The 25,269-nt window shown below is 49.0% G+C and overlaps 1 protein-coding gene and 1 long non-coding RNA gene across 3 annotated transcripts in view; both read right to left on the reverse strand.

Annotated features, from left to right (window-relative positions):
• LOC101136154 (low-density lipoprotein receptor-related protein 5) overlaps positions 1-3,284 on the reverse strand; it is a gene marked incomplete at its 5' end in the record, with an annotated part of 64,133 nt that extends 60,849 nt beyond the window's left edge. The window contains 1 exon segment of the mRNA XM_063704909.1: positions 3,179-3,284. Within this exon segment, the coding sequence (XP_063560979.1) occupies positions 3,179-3,284 (106 nt within the window).
• Positions 3,285-8,694: 5,410 nt separating this feature from the next.
• LOC109024600 (uncharacterized) lies at positions 8,695-20,414 on the reverse strand. 2 transcript variants are annotated; one of them, XR_008675194.2, is made up of 3 exons: positions 19,520-20,414; positions 18,207-18,472; positions 8,695-8,891 (listed from the first exon to the last, which is right to left on the reverse strand). It is a non-coding gene; the product is annotated as an uncharacterized lncRNA (long non-coding RNA). The 2 variants fall into 2 exon arrangements; XR_010133157.1 differs by lacking the exon at positions 8,695-8,891 and adding an exon at positions 15,916-16,273.
• Positions 20,415-25,269: the final 4,855 nt, after the last annotated feature.

Consider the following 25,269-nt stretch of genomic DNA (forward strand, 5'->3'; position numbering starts at 1 on the left):
CTTCTAACTTCATAGAAGTGATGGTTGTAAGCACTGGGGATGTACTAAATACCTGCCTTGTATACTTTAATTTTATATCATGTAAGTTTCACCTCAATTAAAAAAAAAAGATCAACTCGACACTTTTCACCTACGAAAGGTCTGGCTTCAGCTTTCATTTCCTATCAGTCCTGCCTAAAGCCTTCCAGTAGCTTCCACTGCCTTCTGCATCACGGTGAGACTCCACAGCATGATCTGGCCTCTAAGGACCTCTCACAGGACGCCCCGAGGGTGAAGGAGCACCCCTGGGCCCACCTCTGCATAGCTGCACAGCTTGTTTCCCTTCCTCCCCTCTACACGGGAAGCCCTGCCTACAGCGGAGGGGCCTTATTTGCCATTCTATCACATTCAACCCCAGCACTTCACACAGTAGCAGACACCAAAGCGAAACAGCAACAGCATTACACTGGGCCAGGTGCACGTTCACTCACTGAATTCATGGTAGGAAGGATTCTTATCCCCATTTTACAGCTGAGAAAACTGAGGCACACAAAGGTAGCGTCAGCTTCTCAAGCTTCCCAGCACAGCAAGCGGCCAGGCTGGGATCAGACCCTGGACACAGGGGCTCTGTCCACAGTGCTAACTACTCCTGCCCCCCAGGGCTGCAGCAGTGAATGAGTGAGGTGGTCACTGGACTGGATGTCCAAGGTCACACAGACTATTGTAATAACAGCCTCTAGACCGGCCAGGGCCAGAAAGATCAAGGACTCCTACACACAACTGCCACTGCAGCACTGCCGCTGCCAGTCCCCAGCCTGGGCCAGGGATGGGGCTAAAGGTCTCACACAGGGCACTAAGGGCTCCCCAAGGCCTGGGAGAGGAGCGAGGCAACATGACAGAAACTAGGTATGGTGCCCAAAGTCAAACAGCTACTGAGCATGTAAATCCAGGTGGGTCTGACCCCAAAACCCCCTATCAGCCCTGCAACCCGTTGCTGCAAGAGAGAAAGCAACTCGGAGGCCTCACCTGCCTGCACCCTCACCCCGCAACTCTGTGTGTGAGTTCTACTAAATGCCTGAGCAGTGACACAGTGCTGCTGAAATTAAACGGATTCCAAAAACGACAGGAAGCACGAGGTGGATCTCCCCAGAAAAGTGCTGAACAAATGTTGGCTCGGGTTCACCCGGGAATTTCTTGGAACTGAACAAGGGAAGTTAAACGCAAGGGGCCCTGCTTTAGAGGGGACTCTCTCAGGGTGCCCCACACAGCACTTAGTTAACCCCACTCAGCCCTGCTGGCCTTGGCCTTGGGCATCTACAGGAGGAAACTCCAGGGTGAAAGGGGGTGCCTAGACAGGCGGGTCCTGGAATAAGCACTTGCGCCCCGAGGAGAGAGGCCTAGGGCTTGGAAGCTGGGGAGGTTCTCAGCACTGGGACCACCAGAACAAAACCATTTCCGTGGGTTCACAGCTTCCAATTGCAACAGGAAGCAATCAGGAAAAATAATTAGCTGCCCACTTACTGGCTTCGCTGAGGTCCGAGGCATGTATCTCACCTAGAAAATCAGGGACATAACATCAAAACCGTTCCTCCCTTTCCTTTTATTTTAGGACTGGATCACCACATTTGCTGGGGCTCCCAGGCCTTGCTGCCTAATGTTAAAATAATCAACTCTATTTTTGCCTCACATACAACTGAACTCCACAGCTGTAGTTCTTTCTCCTTAGGGGCTCCAACCACATGAACAACAGACATTTGATTCCAGCGACATCACCTAAAACGTGCACAAAACCCAAAACTGCAATGAGGTGAAAGGCAAACGTGGTCGGCCTAGAAACCCCCCCTTTAAAACAAACAGCTTCCCCAAAACCCCTTTTGCCTCCTTGACCCACGCATTTCCAGAAAAAGGAACGGTGCTGGCCTGCACTCCCCAGATACTGTCGCTGTTTTGTCTTCACCTTCTTTTGCTAGCTCCAGACAAGGCCCCAAAATGTAAACACGCTCCTGAAAGAGGCAAATTTGGGGTGAAACTGTCCACAGAATCTCTAGGGTCGGGTCAGAGGTAGGAGGACTTGAAACAAAGGCCAAGCTCCTCCTGTTCCCCGCTGCCCCCTACACCTCCAGAAGAGAGGCTGCAGCCCGGGGGAACAGACTACACGGCCACCACCCCCCCGCACCATCCACACTGGAAAGATTCAAGGAGACAGCTGTTTGCCTTAAGGAGGCACAGACAAAGGGGCCCGAGGTCCTGCCAGCTAAACTGCCACAAACAGAACAGGAGCCCAGGCGTGCACAGGCACTTGCGGGCCGTGCCACTTGGCTGGCCATACTCCAGAAAAGCAAAACATGCACATCCGAAGAGAATGATTTAGGCAGCAAGAGGCTTGCTTCAAAAACCACATGGCCATCTCCAAATTAAAAGAACATGTGTAGCGTTTCACAAACTGCTTAAGTGTCCTGAGTCCTCCTGACCTCAACTCCACCCCTTGGGAAACACCAAAAGTTGGAGACAAAGTTGCCCGGCCTTACTCTCTCCCCACAGGAGAGTACAACTGAGGCACGAACCTGCCTCCCCTACTGCCCCGCGCTCTGGGACCATGTCACCCCCCCTCCCCTCCAGGCAGCCGACCCGGGGAGGAACACCATCTGGGACCCCGGCGGCCACAAGGGGCATTCGGGTCGCCCCGGCACCTGGCAGGTGTCAGTCCGCTTGGAAACCCACAGCCACGGCTCACAGGAGCAAGCCACCGGCCAGGCAGCCCCGCACCCGGGCTCAGAACTTTCTCGCTGCAACCTCAGCCGGTCCTCGGAGCACGCGGGCCGGCCGCGCGGCCGCTGGAAACAGAGTCGCGAACCGGCTCCCCGGGCCAGGCCCGCCTCCGGGCCCCAAGTCCCAACTTGGTGCCCGGCCCGGACCACACGGGCCCAGCGCGGGCTCGGCTCCTGGCTTCCTGCGGGCGCGGGCAGGTGAGGACCGGCCGGCGCCGCCCGCGCGCCCTCCTCACCGGCCCGGGATGCGGCGTCCCCGGGGAGGGCCCGGGCGGGGACGGCGGGGGGATCCCCGGTGCGCGCCCCAACTCGCCCCCAACTCCCCCCAACTCGCTTCCAAGGCGGCGGTGGCGCCCGCGCACTTGGTCGCGGGGCCGCCCGGGCCATTGTACAAGCAGCCCGCGGTCCCGGGTCGGCCCGCGCCCACCTACCTGCGGCGGGGGCCGGGCAGCCGTACCGCGCCAGCAGCAGCGGCCACGGCGGCCCGGGCAGTGCAGCCTCCACGTTGTCCAGCGGCCGGACGGGCCGGCGCCGCGCTCACTCGGGCTCCACAGCGCGGCGGCGGCGGCTGCAGCGGCTCCTCGCGCGTGTCCCTGCATCTCCGTCTTCCCCGTTGGGCGCCGCGGACCAGAACGACTGGGAGGAGCGAGCAGGGCGCGCCTGAGCGGAAGCAGCGCCGCGTCTCCGCCCCCGGCTGGCGCAGCCGCCCGCGCCCCAGGGAGCCGACCGGCGGCCGGGCGGGCCCCACCGCCCCAGCGGCCCGGGTCCCCGCCCTCCTCGCCCTGCCCTGGGGGCGCCGCCGGGAGGCTCGGTGCGGGGCTGGGGCGCGGGGTTTCCGCCCCGCGGGGCCCGGCGGCGGATCTGGGCCTGTGTGTTACCTGTGGAGCCTCTATGAGTGGGGAAACTGAGGCACGGGGCGGGGCTGCCCAAGGGCACACAGCGAGGCAGTTTCAGGGCAGGAAGCCTGGGGTCCCATGGTGCGGCCCTGACTCTTGTTCTCACCTGTGGAGGGGACAGAGAGAGAACTGCATGAAGCTGGCCAGCTGGGAGTGGAGGTGGGTTTGAATTTTTACTTTAAACTAAATGTGTACTCTCTACCTTAATTATGAATTATGAGACACGAAGACTGCGAAACAGACACGCTCCTCTAAAAGTGCCTCTAGGCTGACAGGGGAAAAGTCCCGCCAGGCTTCCAGACGCCACCTTTGAGTCCTTCAACAAGCAGGCCAGGGCCTCTTGCCTACCGGTGTCAGCTCAGCCACTGAACCCTCCAGGAAGAAGAGGTGCTCGAAGGGGAAGAATCTCACCCAGGCACAGCCTGGAAGGGGCACAGAAGGGGCTCTGGAACCAGCAAGCCCAAGTTCAAACTCCCGATCTGCTACTTTCTAGAACGACTGTGCCCTTGGCGGGTCTAAATAGAACCTCTCCGGGCACTCCTTCCTCCCTTGTAAAGTGGGAACAGCAATGGCCACCTTGCAGGTTCAGAGAGGGCTTGCAATACCTCACAGAACTGGGTGCCCGCGAACGTGTGCGTTCCTCCAGATTTGTGACAAATTTGCCAGGCTGGCGTCAGGCTGAACGCCTCTGCCCTCATGGGGTTTAAATTCTAGGAAGGGAGACCAACAAAAACAAGAAGACAAAATTAAAACAACAAAAGGCCCATTGACAGAACATGAAGAATGTCATGAAAAATGAAGGGTGCTGGGCTGCAGTGTTGGGAAACTCTGGCTTAGAGAAGGAAGGGCACTTGAGCTGCCACCAAGGAGCAGCTGTCCGGCAGAAGGGCAGTTCAGGAAGAGCACACATCAATAGAGGAGGCCCTGCGGCAGGGGCCAGCGTGGTCAATGGACTGGGAGGAGGAACCACATCAGGCCACGAGCTGGAGCTGAGGGGTGGAAGGTGGAGCTGGGGGAAGGAAGAGGCCAGCTGGGGCCAGCACATGTCAGACCTCAGGCGGGGAAGAGGAATCGAGAATGTACCCCACCAGCAATGGGAAGACAGGCTAGGATTTAAGCAGCAAAAATCCTTTCCCTTCTTGCACCCTGTGTCCACCTCTACCTCGACCCCCTTCCGCCTGACCTCACGGCAGCCAGGGAAGCTCCAGGGTTTGTGAGGGCTCCCATCTCAGGAGAGAAACAAGGGTCTCGGGCACCTTCAGGGCCGGCTCCGGCCACACTTATTCCCTGACCTCTCAGCCTCCTTAGCCACTCTCCCTTCCCACATCTCACCCTGCTGCAGCCACAGTGGCATCCCTGTGGGTTCACAGACACACTAGGCACACTCCTGCCTCAGGGCCTTTGCACTTGCTGTTCTCTGCTACAAGTTTTTTTTTTTTTTTTTTTTTTTTTTTGAGACAGGGTCTTGCTCTGTCACCCAGGCTGGAGTGTAGTGGTGTGATCATAGCTCACTGCAACCTCGAACTCCTGAGCTCATGCAATCCTCCCACCTCAGCCTCTCCAGTAGTTAGTTTTCGTTGTTTTGTTTTGTTTGAGATGGAATCTCACTCTGTTGCCCAGGCTGGAGTGCAATGCCACAATCTTGGCTCACTGCAACCTCTGCCTCCCAGGTCCAAGCGATTCTCCTGCCTCAGCCTCCCAAGTAGCTGGGATTACAGGCATGCGCCACCGCGCCTGGCTCATTTTTGTATTTTTAGTAGAGACAGGGTTTCACCATGTTGGTCTGGCTGGTCTTCAACTCGTGACCTCAGGTGATCCACCCACCTTGGCCTCCCAAAGTACTGGGATGACAGGCATGAGACGCTGTGCCCGGCTCTAGTACTTAGGACTACAGACAGGGACCATCATGCCTGGTGATCCTCCCACCTTTTCTGCTTCAACTCTTTCACCCCACTTAGCCACATGGCTTTACTCTCTTACCTCTTCGGCTTCTCAGTCAGGCCTGACCACCCCTGTTGAAAATTGCAAATCATACCCCCCACCGCCCACTCTTGCCAGCAGTTTCTGCTCCATTTCTCTGATTTACTTTTCTCCTTTGCACTCATCACTACCTGACATGTTTACATATCTTTATTCCCTCCACTAGCAAGGAAGCCCCAGGAGAGCAGAGAGTGTAGTTTTGTTCCCTGATGTGTTTCCTGTGCCTGTACCAGGGCCTAGCACACAGCAGGTGCTCAGTAAATGTTGGATGAACGAATACAGTGAAAGGATCCAATCTACATTTATAAAGAGGGCACTCTGGCTGTTGAGTGGGGATGAGACTGTCAGGAGGAGAGAGGCCCCTGTGGGGGCCTGGCCAGCAGGTGGGTACAATGGTAGCAGCTTGGACTCAAGTGGATGGGGCCTGCTTAGGGCTCTGGCTGCGGGAATCAAGGGAAGGGGGCACAGGATGGCCTACAACTGGTCCAAAGTCAAGTCAGGTTTCTAAATTTGGGAAGCGATACAGAAAATCTGAAGACTCTGCTGGCCAGTTATTTAAATGATTACATAGAAAATGTACCAAGAATATTAAAAAAAAAAAAAAGGCTAGGCACGGTGGCTCACACCTGTAATCCCGGCACTTTGGGAGGCCGAGGCGGGCGGATCACAAGGTCAGAAGATCAAGACAATCCTGGCTAACACGGTAAAACCCCATCTCTACTAAAAATACAAAAAATTAGCCGGGCGTGGCGACAGGCGCCTGTAGTCCCAGCTACTTGGGAGGCTGAGGCAGGAGAATGGCATGAACCCAGGAGACGGAGCTTGCAGGGAACTGAGATCCCGCCACTGCACTTCAGCCTGGGCAACAGAGCGAGACTCCGTCTCAAAAAAAAAAAAAAAAAAAAAAGCATCATGAATAGGTCATCAGAGACTTCCAGAGAGTAAAGGGGCTGTAGGCCGGGCGCAGTGGCTCATGCCTGTATTCCCAGCACTTTGGGAGGCCGAGGAGGGCGGATCATGAGGTCGGGAGTTCAAGACCAGCCTGGGAAACACAGTGAAACCCCATCTCTACTAAAAATACAAAAAATTAGCTGGGCATGGTGGCAGGCACCTGTAATCACAGCTACTTGGGAGGTTGAGGCAGGAAAATTGCTAGAACCTGGAAGGCAGAGGTTGCAGTGAGCCGAGATTGCGCCACTAGACTCCACCCTGGGAGAGAGAGCAAGACTCCATCTCAAAAAAGAAACAAAAAAGAAAGGGGCTGTGGCCTGCGGCCCAAAGCACACTACTGCAAGGTCCCAGGGTGCCTGACTCCAACCAGAGCCTTGAGAAAATTCATTTGCAAAGAATGAATTAAAACTCATCAGTATTTTATTCTGCAGGATTCTGACACCCCAAGGACATCATTTTTAGACCCTTCAGTAAGGTGATAAGTAACCAGAGGATGTGCTAAGCTTCCACTTCCCCAGACGGTTGCCTATCACAGCTCATCAGGACACCAAATTTTTCTTAGGCCTCAAATTTGGAAAGGTTCACTCTCAGTTTGTTCCTCAGATGCAAGTCCGTCCCAATCAAGTAACAAGGGCTCAGCACCTGTCCAATCTCATTGCTTCTGGGGACAGGGACCCATCACAGGATGCTGTTTCAAGCTCTGTGACACTTGGGCAAAGTGCCTTTGGTTTCCCTCCCAGACTGGAATGTGCTGGCTCTGTGAAGTTACACCGGGCACAAGAGCCCCTCCCAACCTGGCCAGACTGACTGCTGTGGTCAGAGGTGCCCCTGGGGCTTTTGGAGCCACAGCATCTTCCTGAGGGCAGCACCAGAGGAGGTCCCAGTGGGACTGCCCATTGCAAGGCCCATGCCTCAGGCCCCTGCAGACCTCTCCCCCAAAACAGGCAATACCTCCCCTGGCAACTTGCCCCAGGAGCAGGCGAGGGAAGGCCACCATTGGCCCATAGTACTGGGCTCTGGAGGGCTTGGTTGGTAACAGGTCATGGTTTCTATGAGCCAGCTAGGGTGTGAAGGACACAGGCTGGATTCACCTCTCTGGGCCTCAGTTTCTGCATTCAAAAAATGGGAATCATGATATCTGTTCTATTTCTTATCTCTCAGTACTGATGTGAACCTCCAATAAGAGTATGAACAATACTTTTTATACCTTACTTTTATTTTTCATTTACTTTGAGACAATGTCTAGCTGTCTCACCTAGTCTGGAGTGCAGTGGTGTGATCATGGCTTACTACAGCCTTAACCTCCTGGGCTCAAGTGATCCTCCTACCACACCCTCCCAAGTGGCTAGAACTACAGTCATGCACCACCATACCTGGTTAATTTTTTCTTTTGAGACAGGGTTTCACTCTTTCACCCAGGCTGGAGTGCAGTGGTGTACTCTTGGCTCACTGCAGCCTCAACCTCCCTGAACTTAGGTGATCCTCACACTTCAGTCTCCCAAGTAGCTGGTACTACAGGCGTGTGCCAGTACAGCCGGCTAATATTTTTGTATTTTTGTAGAGATGGGGTTTCACTATGTTGCCCAGGCTGGTCTTGAACTCTTAGGTTTAAGCAATCTACCTTCCTCGGCCTCCCAAAGTGCTAAGATTATAGGTGGGAGCCACCCCACCTGGCCTGTAATCCTACCACTTAAAAAAGGCCTGTAACCCTAGCACTTAAAAAAAATTTTTTTTTAGCTTTTTGTAGAGATGAGGGGAGGGTCTCACTATGTTGCCCAGGCTGGTCTTGAACTCCTAGGATTAAGCCATCCTCCTGGCCTGGCCTCCCACAGTGTTGGCATTATAAGCATGAGCCATTATACCTTACTTTTTTTTTTTTTTGAGACGGAGTTTTGTTCTTGTTGCACAGGCTGGAGTGCAATGGCACGATCTTGGCTCACCGCAGCCTCTGCCTCCCGGGTTCAAGTGATTCTCCTGCCTCAGCCTCCCAAGTAGCTGGGATTACAGGCATGTGCCACCATGCCTGGCTAATTTTGTATTTTCAGTAGAAATGGGGTTTCTCCATATACCTTACTTTTAAAGCGCTGCATTCATGTAAATTGTGATTAACATGGATTCAAGAGAGGGAGTGAGGACAAATGGGCCAGGCACTCACCTCAGCTGTCATCCTCCACTTCTCTCCTCCTTCTGACAATCATTGTCCATCCCTGTTTCTGTAGCCATTTCTTTGACCCTCCTGATCATTTGGCTGGCCACAGTAACTTGCCTCCTGGGAGAGAATGCCCTGGGCAGGCCCTCATGAGTGGTGAAAAATAATCTGCAATGAAAAATAAAACTGCTAAGAAGTCCGGTCCACTGAACAGTCTTATTTTTTCACTGCAGTTGAAGGAGTTGACATTCAGGTTTCATTTTCATTTTTAAGTGCTTTAAAGACACCTACAGTGGATTGAACAGTGGCCTTCAAAAAGATATATCCACATCCTAATCCCTGGGACCTGTGAATGTTAACCGAGTTGGGAAAAGGGTCTTCCCAGGTGTCATTAAGTTAAAGATCTTGAGATGGATTATCCAGGTGGACTCTGCGTCCAAGGACAAATGGTCCTTAGAAAAGAAAAGCAAAGGCTGGGTGCTGTGGCTCAAGCCTGTAATCCCCACACTTTGGGAGGCCGAGGTGGGTGGATCACCTGAGGTCATGAGTTCGAGACGAGCCTGGACAACATGGTGAAACCCCATCTCTACTAAAAATACAAAAATTAGCTGGGCTTGGTGGCATGCACCTGTAATCCCAGCTACTCGGGAAGCTGAGGCAGGAGAATCGCTTGAACCCAGGAGGCGAAAGTTGTAGTGAGCCGAGATCATGCCACTGCACTCCAGCCTGGGCGACAAAAGTGAAACTCCATCTCATAAAAGAAAAAAGAAAAGAAAGGAAAAGAAAATAAAAGAAAGGAAAAGAAAAGCGTACAGAGATTTGAGACAGAAGAGGAGAATGAAGAAGAGAAGGCCATGTGAAGATGAAGCAGAGGTCGGAGCCATGCAGCCAGAAGCCAAGGAACACCTGGAGCCCCCAGAAGTTGGAAGACATGGGAAGGAGCCTCCCCTAGAGCCTCCAGAGGGAGCACAGCCCTGGCAACACCTCCATCTCGGACTTCTAGCCTCCGGCACTGTGAGATCATCAATTCCCATTGGTTTTTTTGTTGTTGTTGTTTGTTTTTTTGAGACGGAGTCTCGCTCTGTCGCCCAGGCTGGAGTGCAGTGGCACGATCTAGGCTCACTGCAAGCTCTGCCTCCTGGGTTCACGCCATTCTCCTGCCTCAGCCTCCCGAGTAGCTGGGACTACAGGTGCCCGCCACCACGCCCAGCTAATTTTTTTTGTATTTTCAGTAGAGACGTGGTTTCACCTTGTTAGCCAGGATGGTCTCGATCTCCTGACCTTGTGATCCGCCCACCTCAGCCTCCCAAAGTGCTGGGATTACAGGCATGAGCCACCTCGCCTGACCAATTCCCATTTGTTTTAAGCCACCAGATTTGTGGTAATTTGTTATGGCAGTCACAGGAAACGAATACAGCACCTAATCTTCACAAACCCCTATTACAGAAAAGGAAACTGAGGTCAGAAAGGTATTGGCTTGCCCAGTGTGTTAGGCCATTCTTGTATTACTACAAAGAAATACCTGAGGCCGGGCATGGAGGCTGACGCCTATAATCCTAAGCACTTTGGGAGACCAAGGATCACTTGAGGTCAGGAGTTCAAGACCAGCCTGGACAACATGGTGAAACCACATCTCTCATAAAAATACGAAAATTAGCCAGGCGTGGTGGCATACACCTGTAGTCCCAGCTACTCAGGAGGCTGAGGCAGGAGAATCACTTGAGCCCAGGAGGAGGAGGTTGTAGTGAGCCAAGATTGTGCCACTGCACTTCAGCCTGGGCAACAGGAGAGAAACCCTGTCTCTAAATAAGTAAACATGGTGCCGGCATCTGCTTGGTTTCTGGGAAGGCTTCAGGGAGCTTTTACACATCGTGGAAGGCAAAGCCAGAGCAGGTGCATCACACAGCAAAAGCAGGAGCAAGAGAGAGAGAGAGAGAGAGAGAGCAGGGAGTTGCGCACACTTTTAAATGAGCAGATCTCATAAGAACTCATTATTGCAAGGACAGCACCAAGCCACAAGGGATCTGCCCCCATGACCCAAACCTCCCACCAGGCCCCACCCCCAACATTGGGAATTATAGTTCAACATGAGGTTTTGGGGGACAAATATCCAAACTTTATCATTCCACCGCGGCCCCCCAGATCTCATGCTCTTTGCACATTGCAAAATATAGTCATGCCTTCCCAATAGACCCCCAAAGTCTTAACTCATTCCAGCATTAACTCAAAAGTCCCAATCCCAAGTCCAAGTCCAACGTCTCATCTGAAGATGAGTTCCTTTCACCTATAAGCCTGTAAAAATGAAAACAAGTTATTTACTCCTGAGATACAATGGGGGCATAGGCATTAGGTAAACATTCCTGTTCCAAAAGGGAGAAATCAGTCAAAAGAAAGGGGTTATAGGTCCCAAGCAAGTCCAAAACCCAGCAGGGTAATCATTCAATCTTAAGGCTCCAAAATAATCTCCTTTAACTCCATGTCCCACAATCAGGGCACACTGGTGCAAGGGGTGGGCTCCCAAGGCTTTGGGCAGCTCTGTTCCTGTGGCTTTGCAGAATTCAGTCCCCACAGCTGCTCTTACAGATTGGAGATGAGGGCCTGCCTCTTTTCTAGGTGCAGGGTGCAAGCTGCTGGTGATCTACCATTCTGGGGTCTGGATGGTGGGAGCCCCCTTCCCGCAGCCCCACTAGGCATTACCCCAGTGGGGACTCTGTGTGGGGCATTCAACCCCACATTTTCCCTCCAATGTGAGGGCTCTGCCCCTGCAGCAGCCTTCTTCCTGGGCTCCCAGGCTTTCTCATACAATCTAAGTGGAGGCTGCCAAGCCTTCTACAGTCTTGCACTCTGCATACCTACAGGCTTAACACCACATGGAAGCTGCCAAGGCTTATGGCTTCAACCCTCTGAAATAGCAGCCTGAGCTGCGTCTAGGGTCCTCTAAGAAAAGGGTGGAGCTGGAACAGCCTAGATGCAGGCGGGGAGCAGCGTCCTGAGGCTGTGCAGGGCAGTAGGGCCCTGGGCCTTGACAATGAAACCATTCTTTCCTCCTAGGCCTCTGGGCCTGGGATGGGAGGGTTGTTGAAGATCTCTGAAATGGCTCTGAGGCCTATTTCCTATTGTGTCGATTATTAGCACTGCATCAATTATTAGCACTTGGTTCCCTTTTAGTTATGCAAATCTCTCTAACAAGTGGTTACTCCACAGCCTGCTTGAGCTCCTCTCCTGAAAAAGCTTTTTCTTTCTCACATGGCCAGGCTGCAAATTTCCCAAACTTTTATGCTCTGCTTTACCTTTAAATATAACTTCTAACTTTAATTCATTTATTTCTTCCTGCAATGGAGCATAAGGAGTTAGAAGCAGCCAGGCCAAATCTTGAATGCTTTGCTGCTTAGAAATTTCTGGCCGGGTGTGGTGGGCTCACACCTGTAATCCCAGCACTATGGGAGGCCAAGGTGGGTGGATCACGAGGTGAGGAGATCAAGACCATCCTGGCCAACATGGTGAAACCCTGTCTCTACTAAAAATACAAAAAAATTAGCTGGGTGTGGTGGCGCATGCCTGTAGTCCCAGCTACTCAGGAGGCTGAGGCAGGAGAATTGCTTGAACCCAGGAGGCAGAGATTGCAGTGAGCCGAGATTGTGCCACTGCACTCCAGCCTGGCGACAGAGCAAGACTCACTCTCAAAGAAAGAAATTTCTTTGGCTGGGCGCGGTGGCTCACATCTGTAATCCCAGAACTTTGGGAGGCCAAGGCGGGCGGATCATGTCAGGAGATCGAGACCATCCTGGCTAACACGGTGAAACCCTGTCTCTACTAAAAATACAAAAAATTAGCTGGGCATGGTGGCGGGCACCTCCTCTTTACCCTGAATGCAAGAGACCCTAATAGGTAGGCAGGAGTATCATTGCCCCTATTCAGCATGAAGAAGTTATAGAAGACAGACCTTCATCCTTCTACAACCCCTAGGATTAAGGGTCCTCTTGTAAAAGGGAAAGGGGAGATAGGTAGGAAGCATTCAAACCAGGGTGACTCCATTTTGAATACGGGCTAAGAAAAATGAAGCTGGATCACCAACTGGCAATTAAGGGCTGCACAGCCTACAGTTGCCTTGCTCAATTAATTTTAAAAAGAGGCCACCTCATGCTAATAATGATAGCTGTGGCGGTTTTTACTAAAAAGAGAAGGGGGGTATGTTGGGAGAAAAGCTGTGTTGGGCGAGAAGCTGAGGCAGGGCTTGCATGTCTGTTAGACATGCTGGCTCCTTGCTTCTAGCACTCCCATTATTTCAAGCAGCCATATGTTTCTCATTCACTCGATACACTGTTTCCTTTCAACCCCCACATCCTCACCACCTGTTTGTTTGTTTGAACACCAATAAATAGCGTGCATTCCCAGAGCTCAAGGCCTTGGCAGCCTCCACCCTCATGACGCCCTCTGGTCCCACTCTGTCTCTCAAACTGTCTTTTTCTCATTCCTTTGTCTCCTCTGGACTTCGTCGCCCCCACGACCTGGTGTTGGGTCTGATCACCCCAATAGGCACAGAAGACAGAAGAACAGATTTCCTGTTCCGGAATGTTTTCCAGACCACCCCACCTCCAGGCTTGGCACCCACTGCATGGACTGCCTAGCCTCGGCCCCTCTTGTTGCCCTCTCTCTTACTCCCTCTTTCAAGTTCCTCTCTAAGTCCTCTTTCTTAGGCAAAGGGAGTGAGCGCTCTCCATTCCTGTGCCTAAAGTTTCCAGACTCAACTTTGCACAGCCCAAGCACATCAGGGCTCTTGGCTGCAGGAGAGGCCTTCCAGGCCATAAGCAGCACGAAGGACCAGTGGGGACCTGGCAGTTAGCACTCCTCCTTTCATAGGAGGCATCCCTTGAGTGGCACTTGTGGTTTTAAGTAGCAATTTTCCCCCTCCCTTTAGGTTATTTTCCAATAGAAAGCTGAGGCAATCTATGATCTTTATGTCATTCTTTCATTTACTCACTTATCCATCCAATACATATATTGAGCAAAGTCAGTGTGCTGAGTGCAGATGCTGGGGGAACAAATACAGACAGGTTTGTTTCCAGAAGCAAGCTAATGGATTGCTCACCTCACCTGTGGGCTATGGTGACAGTGGAAATGATTTATGCCCTGGGTGTTGCCCTATGCACCGAAACCTAAACTCATAAGATCTTATTGAGGGGAGCGAGTATTCTTTACCTTGCAAAATGATTCAGTGCAGGATTAAATACAGCTGGAGAATTTTAGAATTTGAAAAGACGTCAGGGGACCTGCTCCTTCAATCCCTTCATTAGTTACTGGTGAAAAATCATATTTAAAAAGCTTAAGAGACTTGCTTAGAGTTATTCAGCAATGCCAGAGCCAGCGGGTCAGAGCCAGCACTGTTCTGTTCATTCTCAGTGCTGATCTCTTTCCATCAGGCCCTGTATGATGTAGAGATGCTCTAATGATGCTGCTGCTGCTGATAACCTGGTCAATATTTATCGAGTGCTTTCTGTGTGCCAGACACGGTTGTAAGTGCTTTTTACATGTTACAGCATTGCTGTCACGGCAATCCCGTTAACAACACTGAGACAGAGCTGAGACACAGAGAGATTAGACAACTTGTCTAAGGTCACACAGCTCAGAAGGACTGGTCTCGGGCTTCTTATCCATCTGTCTTTTGAGCCCATGCTCTGAACCACAACACTGCGGCTTTTTCTTTAGAATGACTCCCTGACCAGCAGTCCCTATAGAGAAATGTGTTTCCACTCACATATTGAAAGAAAAGTACTTCTGTATTGAACAATGTTTCAGTGCTTTTAAAACCAAAGCTTGGTATCATACCTTTTGGAAGCTCTTTTAAAGTTGTCATATATAGAGCTGCCATTAAAGCTTGTAAAGCTTTGTGGATAAAAGCAGCATGAAAAGCAGCTTGTATGATGTGTGTGACAACAAACAGAATTGTGATCCAAATTACAGGTGAAATGGGACAGTGGCCCCCGGGAGGCTAGAAATACCTGCAGAGGCTTACAGAGCGAGATGTTTGTAAATAAAGCCATTCAAACATCAATTGTGTGTGGTTTTCCTGAGAAGCAACTGTATTTAAGGGACTGCTTATACAAAATCAAGTTCTCCTTAGCAAGGATTGCTTTAAATATTCTGACTTGAATGAAGGCCAGTCATGTTCTGCCATTTTCAAAAATCTTCTAACTGGAGTCTTAGAGTTGATTTTCTTTTCATTTGTGATTAATTTCCCAGAATAACATTCCCAGCTCCCACCCCACCCAGCGTTTATAGATTCTGAGTGTAGGAAGTCCTAGTAAAGCCCAGAATCAAAAACAAGTAAGACCAGTCAGCTCTCTAGTTAGCTTCTTCCCTTTAAGTTGTTAGCAAAATAAACTCTGGAAAACCTAGACTTTAATGCACCCATCTCAGCAACATCTCCTCTAACGATGGAAAGGCGTAGAAAAGAAGAAAAGGGAACATTATTAATCTTGTGGGAACGCTGGAGTTTTGTCTATTATCACAAGCAGTGTGAGCCCCAAGTCATTTAAATCCTCTGGGGGTGGGAAACATAATTATTTGCAAGGGAGCATTATTAGCTAAGTACAAATGGATTGCTATTTGTTTTCTCTGTTCTTTGTGATGATTACAGGCTGGGGATGGTGTTTAGTAACAGGATCCAGCAGGTCAGTTATGACAACTTCATCACTGTCATTAACCCCTTTTGTTTGCAGTGAAGACAAAAAGCTGTTCAGTATTAAGAGTCAAGAAAAAGAGAAAGAAGAGGGGATGGAGAAAGTGAGACAACCAAAGAGACAGCCAGGGAACAGAAATTTATACAGTATAAACACCAGAAAAAAATACCCTTGGGTAATTGAGTCATCTGACTCAAATGGTGTAGGGGCCTCAGTTAGAGGATCAAATTTTGGACTCCTTGTTCTTTCTGCCAAAAGAGTAATTGCTCATACTTATAAATACAAATGTTTTTGCCATTTTGGTTCCTAGAAATGCCCTAGATGGAGATGTTATTTTTGGTAAGGGGTATTCCTGCTTCAAGTATAATGACTGTGAACAACTAGTTTCAGTATCTTCTCTAGCATGCCAGGGTAAAATGAAGCAAAATAAATAGAGGAAGTGCTATAATCTTTATTGAGGATCTACCAGGTGCCAGGAAAGATGCATTTTTCTTTTCTTTTTTTTTTTTTTTGTGAGACAGGGTCTCACTCTGTCACCCAGCCTGGGGTGCAGTGGTGCAATCTTGACTGACTGCAGCTTCCACTTACTGGGTTCAAGCAATTCTTGTGCCCCAGCCTGCCAAGTAGCTGGGATTACAGGCGTGCACCACCATGCCTGTCTAATTTTTGTATTTTCAATAGAGACAGGGTTTTGCCATGTTGGCCAGGCTGGTCTTGAGCTACTAGCCTCAAGCTATCCACCTGCCTCGGCCTCCCAAAGTGCAGGATTACAGGTGTGAGCCACCGCACCCGACAAGTTGAATTTTTATGTGCTTTTTCTCCTCTGTCTTCTCAACAAGCCAGGGGTAAGAGGCCTCATTTCCACTTTTCCTATGAGAACAACAAAGTAGAAAGGGTAAAAGATTGCCTCGAAGACCACCCAGCACAGAGCAGGGATTTGATTTCAGGTGTGTCTTCTTCCAAACTTACTACACCGTGCTGCCGGGGCAAAAAAAGAGCAAAAAGAAAAACCCAAAAGGTTCTTAACTGAAGTTAAAGATGACCAAGAAAATGTAGGCAGATGTCAGGTCTGATCATGCGGATGCTCAAATGATAAACAGACACATTGAGAGAAATTGTATTAATTAAATCATAAAAACATGTTCTGCTTTTCTGGGGAATTTACTGCTCCATGTGGGGTGACCCTTGACAAGACATTCTGTCTTCCTGTTTTTATTTTTTATTTTTTGGGACGGAGTCTCACTCTGTCACCCAGGCCGAGTGCAGTGGTGCAATCTTGGCTCACTGCAAGCTCCGCCTCCCAGGTTCAGGCCATTCTCTTGTCTCAGCCTCCGGAGTAGCTGGAACTACAGGTGCCTGCCACCACACCCAGCTATTTTTTGTTTTTTTTTTCTATTTTTGCAGAGACGGGGTTTCACTGTGTTAGCCAGGATGGTCTCGATCTCCTGACCTCGTGATCTGCCCGCCTCAGCCTCCCAACTGTCTTCCTGTTTTTAAGGAAAAAAAAAAAAAAAGTGGGTAGAAGATGAAAGTTTGATATTTGGCTCATGCATAGCTTTGTCTCATTAATATATTTTGTGCTTGCCTGTCATTTCACTGCCAGACCAAGCTCCTTCGACTGCCATTCCTACTTCTGACACTCCTCTTGTCCTTTTCAGGACAACTTTATGCCTATTGTGCCTTGGATCTTGAGAAGCATGTGGTAAAACTGGCCAGTGGTGATGGCAGGCATAGCAGGGAATCAGATTGAGGGGGGCTGCCGGGTGGGAGAGAAAACAAAAGAGGGAAACAGGCTACTTGATGACGGAATCAGGCTGCTTCTGCAATGACATTACATGAAATAATCCGAAATTTGACCTTAACTGTATCTGGTGGGTCCCGTTAACCCTGTAAGTTATGGACAGAACATTTACTCAAATTGTAGCAAAGTCTAGGCTCATGGGAACACGTGACCAATTCAGGTGAATGAAAGGGACTTTAAAACATTAATTTCCAGCTTAGGTCTTCCTAAGACTGCCTGCATGTTCCTTAACACCACTCCAGCCTGAGTGTCACATAGATCCTGAATGTGGATTTGTGTGCACACTGCTGAAAAATAAGAAGCAACTGAAAACCCCAGGCAGCAGGGTGCAGTGATGATGAAAGACACCGAGACCTATCGGGAAGCTGGAAATTCCCCCCCAGCTTCGGTGTTTGGGCTGTATCTCGCTGTTCCACTTCCCTAAATCACCCCCGTGGTGCGAGTGTGCTCGCAGCAGATGCTCCCTAATTGTCTCTTGTATTTGTAGCAGGATGAGCAGCAGACAAAACTCCTCAGACACCGAGTTAAAGAAGGAAGGGGTTTATTCAGCCGGGGGCATCGGCAAGACTCGTCTCAAGAGCCGAGCTCCCCGAGTGAGCAATTCCTGTGCCTTCAACTCTAAGTGGGTGTGTGTGAGAGGGTCGTGATTGATTGAGCAAGCTGGGGGTAAGTGACTGGGGGCTGCACGCACCAGTAAGCAGATCGGAACAAAACAGGATAGGGATTTTCACAATGCTTTTCTATACAATGTCTGTAATCTCTAGTAACCAATTAGGTCAGGGGTCGATCTTTAACTACCAGGCCCAGGGTGTGGCGCCGGGCTGTCGGCTTGTGGATTTCACTTCTGCCTTTTAGTTTTTACTTTTTCTTTCTTTGGTCGCAGAAACTAGGTATAAGACAATATGAGAGGTGGTCTCCTCCCTTATATTGACAGTAAAACCCCAAGGGCAGTAATACTCTATTTCTCAACACCATTTCAACAACCAAACTAAAACCTCTCACCTGAGTGTAAGGGAGTGGTGACCTTCTTAAGCCGGGAGCTCTTCCATCAGGGGGTTCCCTAAGGGCATCTCTGTTCCTAGCGGGGGAGCCGTCACCCCACTTTGCTCTGCTTAGCCTGAGACACGCAATTTTCTCCAGCTTTTACTCCTCGCTGAATTCTCAAGGCGGGGTTGGGGGGTTGTTCAGGGTCAGGAGGGAGGTTGGGGGCCAGGCCGCTGGACGCTGTTCACCGGTAGCTCTGACCAGAGCAGGAGTTTCATCACCACCTGCGGGGACAGGTGGGACACATGCATTTCCGGGGCCATCCTAGACCTCCTGGAGGATGCTGATTGACACTGTCCAGTTTGAGAACTACTGTGTCCCCGGAGCAGAGGCCTCCCCATTGCCCTTGGGTAGCGGGCGTCGGGCACAGGGCTTCTCTGGATGAGCGGGGCGGGCATGAGAGCACATGGAACTGGGGGCGGGAGGTCGGGGCAGCCAAGGAGGAGGAGGAGGAGGCGGAGGGGGAGGGAGGGGAGGAAGAAGAGGAGGAGGAGTCCTTTGCGGCCACCCGGAGGGGAGAGACTTGGTTGGGAGGCGCCAACCGAGCTGGCCGCTGGGACTCTGCACCCAGGTGCGCCAACCCTTGGGCGCACGCTCCCCGCAGACCCTCGCTGAAGGAGCAGTGGGCGGCGCGCGGCGACCCTGGCGGGCTACAGATTACACCGCTTGCAGGGCGCTGCTGGGGCGCGCAGAGCGGGGCTGCCCCAGGGTGGCTCCCCCAGGTTGGGGCGCGGCGGGCGGCGGCCGCGGGCGCGCGTCCCATCCGGGTCCCGAGTAACCGCCACCGCCGCTGCCAAAGCTCGCCAACATGGCGGACCTGGAAGCCGTGGTGGCCGATGTCAGTTACCTGATGGCCATGGAGAAGAGCAAGGCGACCCCGGCCGACCACGCCTGCAAGAGGACCGTCCTGCCCGAACCCACGTACCACCTGCCCCGGCCCGCGCCGGTCCCCGACGCCGCCGCCCCCTGCGGCCGCCAGCGACCCCCTGCGTCCGGGAGAATCGGGCGCTGAGCCGTCGCTGTCCCGGAGCGGGTGACACAGCGGAGCGGGCGATGCGGGGCCGGCCTCCTGGCTCCAGTCTCTGAAATGGGGCATCGGAGAACCGGTGGGCGCCACTCCGGCAGAGAGCGCTCCAAAGTGCCTGGCGCCGCGCCCTGCGCGCAGCTAGCGCCCCAGCAAGGGGCTGGTTATGACTTGGCTGGACCAGCTCCATCCCTGTCGCCCCCTCCCCCCAGCCCTGTCCTCTCCTGTCCCATCCCCGTGGTTCTACCTGTTGCATTGGTGTGGTCCCTTTGGGCTCCTTGCCTGTCACTCGTTTGCGCTCCATCCTGGTCGCTCCTTCTTCCCGGGCTCTGTGGTTCCCCTTTCCAACTCCATCCTCTCAGCTCCCTCTGGGCCGATTATCTGGGGACTGCAGGCTTGTTGCTTACTGTCTGAGGTAGGTAAACTGCTGTTTTCAGTGCTTGCTCTTCTTGAAGTCCCTAAGTCTAGTCACCTTCTTCGTCTCCTCTTCTATTGTCTGCCCAGGCAGGATTTTGACCCACTCAGTATTCTTTTTGGTGCCAAATGTGTCACCTGAGCTGCTTTCCTCAACTTGCAGATCTACTGGTAGTACTTTATTAGAAAATTGAAATGGGATTCATTTAAAAAGGCACTTGAATGTGTGATTCCAGACAGGAATTTGTTGTTAAATTATCAAAGGAGGGCCTGATTGAATTGGCGAGGGGCTCGGTGAGGTCCATACCAAGTTGCAATTTTCCCTCAAATGATTTATTATTAAGGAACTAGTAAAATATTTTGCCAGCTCATGTCATTAGCACTTCCCCGGAAAAAAATAGTTCGTCAGGTTAATAGTGAGTTTTAAACAGTGTATCAAAGCTTCAGCGATGGATTTTTTTTTTTCTCTAGCTCCTTTCCTAATTAACACCATCATGAGTTGTACAGCTAATGCGGTTCCTTAATGCTAAATAGCTCTTTGAATTGATGCTCAAAAAAGGCATTTTCTTTATGGTGAATTTGAAACCATGCAATTCCATAAAATATTGGAATTTAAACCAAAGTTATTGTCCATTTGAAATCATCAGTCCTTCAAGCGTTAGGCGCCCAAAATTGCTTAAATGTTACCTAATGCTAAGTGATCATAATGTGATTTTTTTACAAGTCCATCTATGAGCCCTATGATACAGAAAATACCAGTCCCCTTGTTATTTGTTGTGAAAAAGCTAAATTGTGCAAATGAAGACATGCTTGCTAGATATTTGGGGCTTGCTTTTTCCTCCTTAGCCCATGCCTCTTGTTGGTTTTGCAGGATGTGCTACTCTTTGATAGACAATGCCAAGTAGTGAAAATGAGGGAAAAGTGCAAACCTTTCTGCAATGTCGTGAGTTTAACACCCCTATTCCAGAGTGTAGCATATCTGAAGCTAATTGAAAAAATCAATGCTGCTTAAAATTTCCGGCAAATGGGAAACTTACTTAGAGAACAAGAACTCCTATATCAAACCTAAATTTCACGAAAAAAACTGTATATTTCTATAAATGTGGTAGAAAATTCCTTTTTCTCTTGCCTTTCCTAGTGTCCCTCCTCCACAAAGTCAGGGAGTCCTGAATATGTAGGGTTTCTAGATATAAAATTGATAACTCTCAACTCATGGGCAGTTTTTTTTGGGGGGGGGTAGTATATAATATTACTAAAGTTAGGAACTTCTGTTCAGTTTTTATTTTTTTTCTTGGTGTTTCCTTTTTTAGTGTCCCTGTTAAGAACGTACTTATGTGCTTAGGATGTTCACTTCCTTGTATGAATGCCTTTGTTTCTCAGTGGTATTCTTTGTTAATGCTTTCTTTTAAGGCAGAGTAAGTGACAGCCAGCATATTTCTCATGGCATTTGAAAACTGAGAAATACCAACCAGAGAGTAATTTTAGGAAACAGCCCTTCAGTAATTGTTATTCTGTTGCTGTTTTTAAAATAGACTCTCGAATTGGGCCATTGGAACCTCCTCCTGAGATTCCAATTTGTTTCCTTTTTTCTTTTCTTTTTTTTTTTTTTTTTAAATGGAGTCTAGCTCTGTCGCCCAGGCTGCAGTGCAGTGGCACAATCTTGGCTGACTGCAACCTCTGCCTCCCAGGTTCATGCGATTCTCCTGCCTCAGCCTCCTGAGTAGCTGGGACCACAGGTGCCTGCCACCACACCCAGCTAATTTTTTTTGTATTTTTAGTAGAGATGGGCTTTCACCATGGTGGTCAGGCTGGTCTCAAACTCCTGACCTCATGATCCGCCTGCCTTGGCCTCCCAAAGTGAAGGGATTACAGGCCTTAGCCACCGCACTCCGGCCTGTTTTCTACTTATCTTAGTGGCTTTGGCTTTAGTTTTATAATGTAGCCATTTACATAGTAACAGTCACTCCTTGTGCTGTGTTAGGATTCTGTTACATTGAGATTATCAGGTAAAACATCTTGCAAAATTCTCTCTACCACGGGATGGCAGTCAGTAGCCTACCTGTTTGATTTGGAGGTTGGGGGTTGGGGAATTTCTAGATCCTGTAAGAAAGTTAATTGCGTGTTAAAATGTCTCAGCCTAATGACTTAAATGGCTGGTATGACTTCACGCTGTTGGTAAAAGGGATTCGGGTCAAGTGTTTTTTGACAAGAGTTTCTATTTCAGCTTCATTATAGAGGAAGCCATGTGACCGCCAGTTTTTGGTATTCTTGAAAGAGATGTTCAGATTTGTATTTTTAGTATCTGAATGAGAAGCATACATTTTAATCTGCCTTTGGTCTATCACTAGTGATTTTTTTATTTCCAGCTAATTATTTGAAGTCACTATTCTTTGTGCTTCCTTATTTTAGTTACTTTGCCTTTTCCACAATTTTAAAACAGAAGAGCATCAGAACGAAATATCTAGCTAATTTAAATGAAACAATGGGTCTGCAGTTTCCTGCCTATTACAGGAGAGTCTCAGAAAATGGAACATTCTGTCTAGGGGAGATTTTGCTTCCCTGAGATGGCAAGAGGCACACATTTTGTTATGTTGACACATTATTCAATTAACCAATGAGTGCAAATCCTGGAAAAGCTGACTGTTTGTCCAAATGATATAGCTGCTTTAGTTTACTGAAATGTTGTTCAGCTAATGTAGCTGATAATGGGGCCTACGTTTTCCTCCTTTGTTCAAATTAATTATTGTTAACTCTATTTAAGGAAAACAAACCCTTAAAAGTCATAGCATGTTACCCAATCTACCACACTTGTTCTACTGACCAGCTACTCTCAAACTTAAATTCTAGTTAAATTCAAGTTCCACTGGGTTACTCAACTTTCTTAAGGTTTAAATGTTTAATGAATCACTTAAATATTTACTGAAGGGCTGCAGATGGGAGGTATTTAAGCAAGTGGTAGTACTGGCCTTCTCCAGAACTCCTGGGCAGAAGGGAGCTGGCCATCAGTCTCCACGAAATACAGGTAACCTTTTTCCACTATGGATCTTCCCAGACTTTCTGACACCTCTCCCGTAAGTGAACATCAAGGAAGGAGAGAATTGTTTGAACCCAGTATCTAAAGGATGTCCCACAGCTTAATTTGAACACAACCCCCATTGTGGTATATCAGACAAAAACAAGCCAAAGAAATCAACATTTCAGGGTCTGAAATATGATACCCCCAAAACAACACAAAATAAACACCTAAATCCAGTCCTGGAGCCGCAAAGCTCCCATAAGAAAAGGGGGAGTTTCTATTTCAGCAAAACTTGTATCTATGCATGCAGTTGGCAAAAAAGAAAGAAAACAAAACCAAAAATTATCTATGCAAGAAATCCTCAGACCATGCAATTCATTTGGCAATACTGTTTCTTATTTTTTGTTCTTTCTGGATGGAAAACAAAAATCACTGCTAACAAATGTGAATACAAACACATGGGACTATACACCATTTTAGAGCTTCCGCATGGGGAAGAGAAACAATGAACCATTAAAGAAGGCATCCTACAGATTGAAAGAAAGTTCAGCAGAATCATATCTGTGAAAGGGGTTGTTATCTAACATGAGGAGAAACTAACACTACTCTTAACTGGGAAAATGAACAAAACCTAATACCCAAGCTAAAACTGGACAAAGAACCTGAACAGGCACATCTGAAGAGAAAACATGAAATTGACTGACAGGTCAAAGGGAAGTTGCTCAACTTCACTAATCCTCACACAAATGTCTAAGTGCAAACCACACTCAGATACCTCTCACTCTAATTGGAATGAAACTTACCAAAAACAACAAAAAACCCATACGTTCACACAGGCAGTGGCCAACGCAGAAATGCAGAAAAAGACACTTTTATACACTATTGGTGGGAAGGTACATTACTAGACACACGAAGCAAAACAGTTGAAGGTGCCTTAAACATTTCACATTATAACTACCCGTTCACCTAGCAATCCCACCACTGGTTATACACAGAAAGCGCATGAAATCTGTTATGTTGAAGAGATACCAGCTTTCCTATGGTGACTGAAGCACTATTCACAATAGCGAAGGTATCCAATCAACCTACCTGTTCATGCACAGATAAAGGGATGAAGAAACTGCAGTGCACAATGGAATCCTCTTCAGCCATAGAAATTCGTGAAATCATGTCATCTGCAGCAACGTGCAGAAACCTGGAGGACATGACCTTCGACAAAATGAGCCAGGAAGAGAAAGACAAACACGGCATGATTTCATGCATGTGAGAATGAGATCAATTTTCTCTCTAAACAACTTTATCTCCTAGAACTAGAAAGTTCCACACTGGTGAAGAGAGGCTGGGGATGGGGAGTCCGGGCAGGCACTGGGAAATGGATACAATGTTAGACTCAGATGACAGGAATAAATTCAGCTGTTCTACTCCACAGCAGGGTATCTAGAGTTAACAGTATCCTACCATATTTTCCAAAAAAGGCTGAAAAGGAAGCTGAATATTGCAGCCACAGAGCACAAATAACTACACAAGGTAACAGAGAGAGTCAATGCCTTGCTTTCCTCATTACACAAGGTATATATGCATGATCAAAATGTCCCACTCTACTCTTTAACTGTATACCTTTACTACAGAGCAAATTGGTTTTAAGGACACAGAAATAAACAATGCTGGAGTTCATATGAGACCACGAAATGCCCTGCATTTCCAAAGCAATTCTGAGAAATCCAAACTACACTGCATGCATCACAGTGATTTGAAATTTCACTCAAACTGTAGGGACCTGCTTCTGCATGGATGAGTGGGAGAACAGAGAACCTGAAGTAAACCTCATACCACCTGATTTTGGATGAAATACACAATGATAATGGGGAAAGAACTCCCTTTTCAATAGTCTTGGGATAACTGGTGAGCCATATGCAGAAGAGTAAGTAACACCAGGCCTCTACTTCTCACCATGTACAAAAGTTCACTCAGATGAATGAAAGATGTAAATGGAAGACCTCAAAGTACAAAAATCCTTTAAGAGACCCTATATCAGCTTTGACAAAGCATTTTACATGCCTAAGACCCCACGTGACACTGCAACAAAAGCAGTAATCAACATGTGGGACCTAAAACACTAAAGAGCCACCGCACAACACGACAAATTACCAACAGAGTAGACAGACAACATACAGGATGAGAGATGTTCCCAAACTATGCACCTGACCAAGGTCTAATATCCAGAATCTACCTTAAAGACCTTACACAAATCAGTTAGCAAAACCCCCCAAATAACTAATAAATAGGCAATGGATAGGAACACACACTTCTCGAAAGATGAAGTACAAGCAACCAAAAAATGTGAAAACAGGCTCAACCTAATTGTCAGAGAAAGATAAATCAAAAGCACAATGAGGTATCATCTCATGCTGGTCAGAATGGCGATTGCACAGTTAAAAAAAAAAAAAGGACACTGGCAAGGCAGCAGAGAAAAGGGACACTGGTCCACTTTTGGTGACAATGCAAAGTAGTTCGGACACCATGGAAGGTACTTCGGAGACTACTGAAAGAACTTAAACCAGAACTAC

Source organism: Gorilla gorilla, chromosome 23 (genome assembly GCF_029281585.2).
Source record: "Gorilla gorilla gorilla isolate KB3781 chromosome 23, NHGRI_mGorGor1-v2.1_pri, whole genome shotgun sequence".
In the NCBI taxonomy this organism is placed as follows: Eukaryota; Metazoa; Chordata; class Mammalia; order Primates; family Hominidae; genus Gorilla; species Gorilla gorilla.